At 47.4% G+C, this 8,813-nt stretch overlaps 1 protein-coding gene across 1 annotated transcript in view; it reads left to right on the top strand.

Moving 5' to 3' along the window:
* The window catches only part of LOC104280266 (collagen alpha-1(XXVII) chain-like), a 37,486-nt gene extending 35,895 nt beyond the window's left edge, over positions 1-1,591 (top strand). The window contains exons 9-10 of the mRNA XM_009877855.1: positions 369-422; positions 1,490-1,591. Coding sequence (XP_009876157.1) covers positions 369-422; positions 1,490-1,576 — 141 coding nt within the window. The 3' untranslated portion in view covers positions 1,577-1,591. The remainder of the gene's footprint in view (positions 1-368; positions 423-1,489) is intronic.
* Positions 1,592-8,813: the final 7,222 nt, after the last annotated feature.

The raw sequence follows: 8,813 nt of genomic DNA, 5'->3' as shown, positions 1-8,813 counted from the left end.
GAAAGAGCCCTCGGAGAGATGTAAAGGAGCATAGGCATGCAGATTACTTTTGCTGTATCACTCTTGCTAATCTTGAACGAAGCTCCGCTTTCCTCAGGTATGCTTAGAGCCAGCCCAGGTAAGGTTTCTTCTTGCTGGCTTCTCCCTGCTTGGAGTCCTCATGATCCCTGGTGTGAGGGTATGTGCCCTTGGACTACATCGTGGAAGCCAGCACCATGCAGTCCATGGGCATATACACTTGCCTCAAGGTTTATTTCATCACGGCTGCCAATGACCGACGCTGGAGGATGCTCTGCTGTTCAGGAAAGACAGACTGACTGGTTGCTAATGAGAAATGTATTTGACTACTTGTTGCCTCTTTTTTTTAGGGATATATTGGTCTCCCAGGATTGTTTGGGCTACCAGGGGCTGATGGAGAACGAGTGAGTATTTTGTGAAGAAAACCTTGGTGTGTTGCTTGAATACATTTTTTTAGAGCCTCTTGTAACCCTCTCTATCCCTTCTTCCTGAGGAGTTTCTCTGTGTTTCCCTTCACTTAAAAATCTGCCTTCCTCCTTCCCTTTACCAGTTCATCTTAGCGGGATGGGGCAGGTAATAAAATGTATGTGGAAATTCCCTCCTCCCACAGGAGGGACATCCCAGCCAGAGTGTCCCATTTTTGGTGTCCCAACTGGAGGTGTCTGGAAGGAAGGTGGCTCTTGGAAGGGACAGTGCCTGGGACTTTCTGACAACAGCTTTCCTTCCAGTTGCATCAAGTTGGGCAGTCAAGACTGGGACCTGTGGACGGGCAGCTGTGGCTGCTGTTGCCATGTGTCCTCCCTTCCTCCTCTTTTTCATCATGCCTTCTCTAAACCCGTGTGTTCAGAGCTTTGAAGGACCACCCTTGCTCTTTTGCTCTTCTCCCCAACATCCCCCCACCCACCCCATCTCTACGTGTGCAAGAAGCCCCTCTTCCCACTGCAAGAGGAGGGTCACTGTAAGATGAAGACTGTTCGATTCCAGCTTTTTCTCCCTCAAATGCAAGCTCCAGAAACAAGAGAAGCCCCAGGAGCATGTGGGAGTGAGTGTGTGTGTGCCTGCCTGGAAGGGGACTACCCTGCACTCTGGAGTTGCTGATTTAATGCTTGTATAACTAAATAAAAAACATAAACAGAAGTTCTCCAGCGAGTGCCTTGGCGGTGGCCTTCGTTCGGTTCCAGACCAGTAGCTTAATGACTGCTCCTGCTAAGCACAGCCTCAGCCTGTTGCCCTGGGTGTGGATGCTGCCTGCGTGTCCTCAGGGAGAGCCCTCGTTAGTGGGTGAAGGTTAATTGTCTTCCACTCTCGCAGCTGACTGCAAGTAGCTGACATTTTGATTCCTGAACAATGCTGCAGTCATTAGCCTGTTTTGCATTCCCCTTTCCCCTCTAGTTTTATTTTGTATTGTTAGTTGACTGTTTGCTTTCTCAACCAGACCTATTTTTTTTTTTTCTCTGTGTTTTCCTTGCAGGGGATCCCTGGAGTTCCTGGGAAGAGGGGCAAGATGGGTAGGCCGGTAAAGTTTTTCCTCGTCTATTATGCAGACTTTGTTGAATGAAACTGGAAACAAAACATCTGGCTTTTGGCTGGGTCTCTTCATAACTTCTGATGGGAACTAAATGGGGAGATCAAATAAACCTTTCCGTGTCTGTTTTCTCAAAAAGGAGGAAAACTGAAGATACAAATATTGTGCTCTTCCTTTCTTCCATTCTCTGTCCACTTCAGAGACATTTTTGTTCTTTTTTGCACTGTCTCCATGCTCCCTTAGAACTTCCACTTCTCAGATTCTTTTCTGCCTCTGTCTTCCCTCCAACCAGCCTTTCCCCTGAATGCACTTTTAAATTACCCACACGACTGCAGCATCCCAGGTTTCGGTGCTTGCTCTGTTACATCTACTGCTCTGTGCTCCCTCCCGTCCCATCACATTTCCCTCTTTTTGCTGTGATTCTCTCCAACCCTTGTACCACCCTCATTTGTATAATGCAAGTGCACTTTTGTATAGAAATGTTTTTGCCCTTGGTGGTGGTGCAGGGTTAAACCAGTAATAGATTAGATGAAGACATGTTCGAGGAGCAAGGAGACCAGGTAAATCTGAGAGCTCGGACAGGAGGAAGAGATGTTTGCAGGTGGAGTTTTGAAAGCAAGATGGAAATGGTGAGAGCTCCATAGAAGAAGCGGGTTCATGCTGACTGTAGCAAAAACCAAAATAAAAGCAGGTGGGAAAAGTACTGAAATGAGTAGAGGGAACAGAGAAAGGACAGAGAGCAAAGCCTTTCCCATGTCAGGCTTATTCTAAGCAATTCTTCATCCTTCCTTTAGCAAAATATATAGAGTATTTTGCTCCAGGAATCAGTGGAGAGATCAAGCACATTCATGCTCTGGTGTTTCTCATTGCCTTTGCTCCTTGTCCTTCATGTTAGCCTGAGTTTCTCTCGATCTCCTGACATCATTACACTGACAAGCTCCTTGTAAAATGTCCACTCACCCACACACGGAAAAATCAAGTGCTTTCCCCTTGTCACCCTTGCATGCGAGCGTGTGCTTTCCAGGAGTCCCACGCCTACCACTTGCTGGTGTTCTCACAGTAAAAGCTGCACAAACGTCCCAACAGCACCGCATTCATCCCGCCTGGCTACTCTTCTCTCCCTGGCATGGTAGGAGGTCAAGAAGTTTAGGGTGGTTTTTTGCCAAGGTGGGGAGTTAGTGGAAATCTCTACTAGACCTTAACAGTTTTGCAAGCCTCTGGTTGCACCAGAAACCTCTATGATGAATAATTGCAGAGTAGGTCAAAGTAACGATGACTCTGGCCAGAGTAAAACAAACAAAGCAACTGTTGTTAGGTACAGGGTTTCTGCTCTCTGCCTTGTTTCTGCACAGAGCATGGAGCTTGGAGGCTCCAAGCGTTCCAGCTGTTGTTTGGCTAGCATTTGTAATCTTCCAGGCAAGAGATTTTTTCTGGTGGTCACTGTTACAAGCAAGGGGCTTCCCGGAGATCAGTGGGGATTCTCTCAACCATGGAGGCATTTAGGCTGGGATCGAGAGAAGGGATTAAACAGCTGCGCATGAGCACCCCTGTTCTACTCGACTCTTTCAGAGAGTTTTGGCTCCGTCCCCGTTTCATGATATCGGGTTTAATAAGAAATCTTGAATGGACCAATGCTGACGATTTGTATTTCTGAGCGTGAACAAAAAGACAAAGTGGCATCCAGAGTTATTCAGGAAGTCACTGGGAGAACGGAAAGTAGGAACCAGCTGACCTGGTCCCTTCCCAACACTTATCTCCTGGCCTGTGCCATCTCCCAGCTGATTCGCAGTGTGAGTGAGCCTGCTGTGATTTTTCCGGTCTCTCGCATCCCCGTGCCCTTAGGTTTTCTGGCATGGCTACTGTTCCTGTTCTATTTCAGTGTTGTCCTTGCAATGGAGAGCGCTTGAAAGCTCTCGTTAGCTGCCATCCAAAGCTGGTAAATGCTCTGGAGAGTAGGGAAGGAGTTGATATGAAATACATTTCTCTACCTTTTTCTGTTTGGGATGAGAGACAGCAACAGATTAAGGTCTCGGCAGAGGAGGAGCAGGGGGCTGGGAGAGTTTGCATGTGACACCGTGGGCCTCCGAGAATGATGTAAGAGGGAATGATTAAAATAGAAGAGCTGGACATGAGTCAAATCTTGAAACCCTTCCAGGGAAGTTAAGTTTTGCAGAGCTGTGAGGGACATGGTGAATCTGTCATGGAAAGAGCTGACTCCACCTCCCGCTCTGCTCTCCCTGCAGAGCATCGGCAACGTAGGAGGCGACTGCATTCCTGACGTGTGGGCCCTGGCGAGCGCTTGAGCCAGGAGAGGGTTGAGGGTGGGCTAGGGAGAGAATTACAATTAAAGTACAATGCACTAGGGAGACTGAAATAACACGAGTCCATACATCTCCAGATCTGCTGCCTGTTTTGAAGGTAGGCTGACGGAGCTGAAGCAGCCAATTGCTTAAGCCATCAGCCTTGCTAATGCAATATCTGAAAAAGAAATGGCTTTTTATGGTGGTTTTGTGGATTTTCATGGTGTTCAGTTAAGTAGAAAAAGAAAAAAAGGGGGCGGGAAAAGGAGGATAAAAAGTACTCCAGTGCTGTGAGGGCAGCAGGGCTGTGGTCTGCACCATGCTGGGGGCAAGGAATGAGAGAAGCTGTTGTTGCCCGCTGTCTTGGCATGCGTAGGCAACGTGTCAGTCCTAGTTCATCTTTGGACAGGAGATGTACTGTCACTGAAGGAGGTAACCCACAGGAAGAGGGGATCGAGCTAGTCATCATTCGAGAGGCGCAAAGGTGAAAGTGATGTGATTTTTTTATGCTATGGGAGATGAATGGCTACAAGCACGAATGTCTGCACTGCAGATCGTTTTAAACTTCAAATAGAGTGTAATATTTTCAGTTGTTCTCAAGTCCTGTTAGAGAAAGAGATTTAAAGGTGAACTTTCAGGAAATACATCAAAAGAGCTTTGAGCTCTTTTTAATTTTTGTTATTGCTGTGTGCTTGTATCTCTGTTTTCACATAGAGTATCAATGCCGCACCAGCTGCACTATCTTATGTCTCCTCTTTGCTTACAATGTGTTTTAGTAGTAGTAGCATTTTAAAAGAGATGGAAAGGAAGGAGCAAAGTTTAGTTTGAAGACATACTTAGCAATTCTTGGGTTTGTCTGAGGTCTATTCACAGTTTAGCCAAACACAGCTGAGGTTTCCTTATATGTTTCTGAGAAACCTATTGGTGCTCCTGGTCTCACACCCGGAGCTCAGCTGAACGCGCAGAGCCTCACCGTGCCAGGTATCATGCAAATGTCTCGTGAAAGAAAAACTCCAGCCCAAAGGGTCCACCAGTTTGGATTTAAAAAAAAAAAAAAAACAGGACAGGAAAAACCCATCCCTGAGGCTGGAAGGTTTAGGTAACAGTAGCATGAACATGTCACCCACACCACATCCAGGCATTTCAGCTTCCCTGCCTGACGAGCTGTGCTCAGCATTGCTGTTCTTTCTCCTGTCCTCCTGTAACTCATGTTTGCGAGTGATGGGCAGCTGCGTCCCACCAGATGTCAGATGCTGTGGTGGGGGTTCCTCTAACCTCAGGCGAGGGAGGCAAACACCTCCTGACAGCACAGGCTCTGCCAGCAGGCTCTGCGCAGCTTTGGCAAGTGCCAGCACGTTGCTGAAGTGCTGCACCAAGGAGATAGCTTGACAGGTGGAGCAGACCGTGTAAGTAGCAGGCACAGAGGGAGGGTTTGTGCTAGGGATGCGTAGCCAGGGAGGCTGACATCTCTACCCGTAAGAATAGCCTGCCAGACCAAGGTGGGGAGCTGCTGCATTGCTTGGTGACTGTGCAGGTGGAGGAAGAGGATGTGGGACCTGGTTTCTCGTGGTGGCATGCAGCTTCAGACAAGATTTTTGGCTCTTCTTGGCTGTGTGCCAACGGAGGATGACACACTCTGCTCTCCTTTGAGCTTGATAGCTGAAACTTAGCGTGTAAATGCCAGGGATTACTGTTGAGATGTCAAGGAAGAGGTGCTATGAAGTGGCATGTGGGTTGTAAGTATTAGGGATTAGAGCACAGGTGAGTCCCTAAGTCTCTCTTCCCTCTGCCTGACAGCCAGCGTGCAGGCTGTGAGAGGCAGCAGTGATGTGACAGTCACTCTACCGTAGCCTCAGTATTTGTTGTAAGCATCAAGGTGGTAGCAAGCAGCAAAATCTGGCAACCGTTTTCCATGAGCTGACCACAGCTGGGGTCCCCCTTGCCAGCTCTCAGCTTGTCATGTTGCAGTGCCCTCTTCCCAGGCTGTTTCTCATGTCTGCTGTCTTCTTCCACATTGACTTAAAACGTTAATGTCTTAACTCCTGCCTCCAGTGAATGCCAAGTCTCAATATATTCTTTTTTTCCTTCATCTGATAAGTTGTTAGAAGTGCATGTGATACCCCTGCACTCCCCACCAACACGGGTAGGCTGTTGCATCGTATGAAAAGGAATTGCCTTATGGGAGGCACTAGATAGCAAAAAACGGGGCTGCCTTTGGGATAGGAAGGTCTCGTTTTACAGCTTCCCCCAACCTTTTGATTTATGGCTAAGATAACTGACTGGTGAACGTAAGCGCATGAGGCTTTGCCAAGTTACACAGTCTCAGCTGTTGTCCATGCAAACAATGGGGGGACATGTTTTGCCATGTGGCTGGAAAGGCTGGCATAACCGCAAATTGCTGAGAAAATAAATTTTGCTCCTCTCTGTAGGGACTAAGACGATAAACAGCTCCTGTCTTCTTGCTCCGATCTTTTCTCTGCTTTGGATGCAGCTGAGATCCTTCCTTGCATTTGGAGTGAACAAAGTGAGAGTCTCCTGCACCACACAAATTGAGATTTGGGAAACTGGTAGCAGCATTTCAAAGTACCTCTTCTTTAACAAATAATTGCCAAACTCCAGTTGACTTGAGTGGGCTCGCTGAGGGTGTGATGAGGCAGCCCATATGGCTTTTCTTCTAAGAAACATGACATAGGCATACACCCCAAGAGCTCTCTGAGTACCCCAAGAGCTCTCTGAGTACCATGGCTCACAGGCGCTGCCAAGGGTCCAGCCATGTCTCTTTTGTCGCTAAGACCTTGCTACCTACCCATAAAAAAAGGAGGAAGAATGGAGCCGTACTTCTCTAGGCACTAAGAAACATTTTAAAGGAATATCATAATTAAAATAAAAAAATATATAAAAAATAGGAATAAACTATGTTTTCCCACTTTGCTAGATGGTAGTTGCTCCACAAGCCATTTCCTAAGATTTGAAAGAAATAAGTATGATCTTTTTAGCTGATCCTAAATGATGCTATCTATATATGTCCTCAGAAAATAAATATTTACTCTTCCATATAACCTCACTGCACAGGCCTGGTTCACCCGAGCACTTGGTGAACTCATTCTCCAACCCAGACAGCATTCCTTCCCAGCTGGTGTCCCAGTTCAGGCTCAGCTGTAGGTCCTGTTCATAGAGAGCTGTGCTCTCAGATGTGGCCAGCTGAGGTTAGTGGACAGATGTGCAGGCTGAGGACCTATTTGTACAGGTAAATCCACAGGATGAGCTGCGGGAAGGAGCACAAACATCTCTAGGAGTTGATGGACGGGACTTGGGTAGCTCGCTCTGTCTTATGCCTTGGGTATTACCCAAGCATAGCAACAAAATATCTAGTGCCTTCCTTGGGAATTGATTGATTTTAAAAAAAATTATATGCCTTTAATAATTCTGTTTGCATGAAAAGTTGAGTGGAGATCCTGAAAAGGTCTCTTGCTGAAAGAGTTTTAGCCCATTAATTGAATTTTTCCTGTTAGCCACCTGAGCCAATCCTTTGCTATAATTTTTCTTTATTATCCTAAATTTTTGAAGTAGTTTTGGTCTGAGCAATCAGTGACTTTTTCAGTGCCCAAGCTGGTCTCTGCTCCTCTTTGGGCCTGGCTGACCACTCTGAACTGCAGACGCAAACTCAGAGCAAATGTCACCATCTTTTTGGCCTGACTTGCGTTGCACGTATCTGGAGTCTCCCAAATCTCTGTGGTGAGGTGCTTGCATGGTTACTTATCGCTCTGCTGTCAGCACGTGTCTCTGACTTGTCCATTGTCCTTGAAAAAGTTTGTGAAGAATTGAGCCAAGGTCTTCTAAGACACGAGCATCTTTCTTCCTTCAGGGAAATGTTTATTTATAAATCAGATCCAAGTATGATTTTCATTAGATATTATAAGGAAAAAATAATGCAGATATCACTTTTGAGTCTGAACATTTTGATCACCAAAGATGCTTGACTTTCTTGCTTAGGAGGCTGCTTGATTTGGAAAACTTGGCCACAAATAATTAGGAACGGTGGCAGAATCAGCATTAGGTAATTGGGTCTGTGTCATCTGCGCCATTAGAGCCCCACAGGTGGGGGAAGAGATCTTTATACAAATGTAAAAGGAACAAAGTGGATGGGCAAGAGGGTGGAGGGGCTGTCAGTTAACTTCAGCGATGTTTGGCTGGAGAGTCTTCAGGGGACTTTTGCTCGTGTTCAGGTGGTTTTGTTTAAAAATGCCATGAAGCCTTTATCCAAAGAGGATGTGACACGGGACGGGGAACTCTCCCAGGTAGAGAGAGCAAACCTCCCTTTCGGGTGACGGAGGAGCCAAAGTGCCGCAGGCCCAGCAGCAGGACAGGATGGCCTCTCCCTTCTTCGTGGGGATGAAAGCCGTCAGGTCTGGATGGAGCAGAAGGCAGAGGCTGGTGAGAGCTGGGAGCAGGCACGCCGGGAGCACGGGGCTTGCCAGGCGGCTCTGAGGGCGACTGGGCCGCTCTGGGAGCTGGCGCTGGGTCGGACTCAGCCATCGCACCCACCTGCGGAGGGGCTCACGTCTGCTCCCTCCACCACGAATGCTCTCAGAGGCGTGAGCTGCCAACGTAAGCTACGCTTGTTTATTTTATTCTCCCTCTTTATTTTTTTGCCCCACTGAATGCCTGCTCTCGCCCTCAGCCCTGCTTCCCCACCAGCACCTTTCTTTTTTTTGTTGTTTGAATTGTTTGACTTGCAAGCTCTCTCCCTGGGGAGACTCCTGGGCAGCGATTCACCTGGCCAGAGCCAACTGGCAAATACTGTCTTTCGTAGACAGGACAGGAGGGCTGGTTGGTTTGAGCAGCTTCACCTTCAGCCAACAGGAAAATAAAATCCTATTTTTGGAGAAGGATTCTGTTGGCGTGAAGACCTGCCAGGATTCCTCGCAGCAGCAGCTGCCAGACTTGCCTCCCTTACTCCACCAGGGAAA

Source organism: Apaloderma vittatum, unplaced genomic scaffold (genome assembly GCF_000703405.1).
Source record: "Apaloderma vittatum isolate BGI_N311 unplaced genomic scaffold, ASM70340v1 scaffold16250, whole genome shotgun sequence".
Classification (NCBI taxonomy): domain Eukaryota; kingdom Metazoa; phylum Chordata; class Aves; order Trogoniformes; family Trogonidae; genus Apaloderma; species Apaloderma vittatum.
Note: the sequence above shows the minus strand (reverse complement) of the source record. Positions and strands in the feature narration are given on the sequence as shown.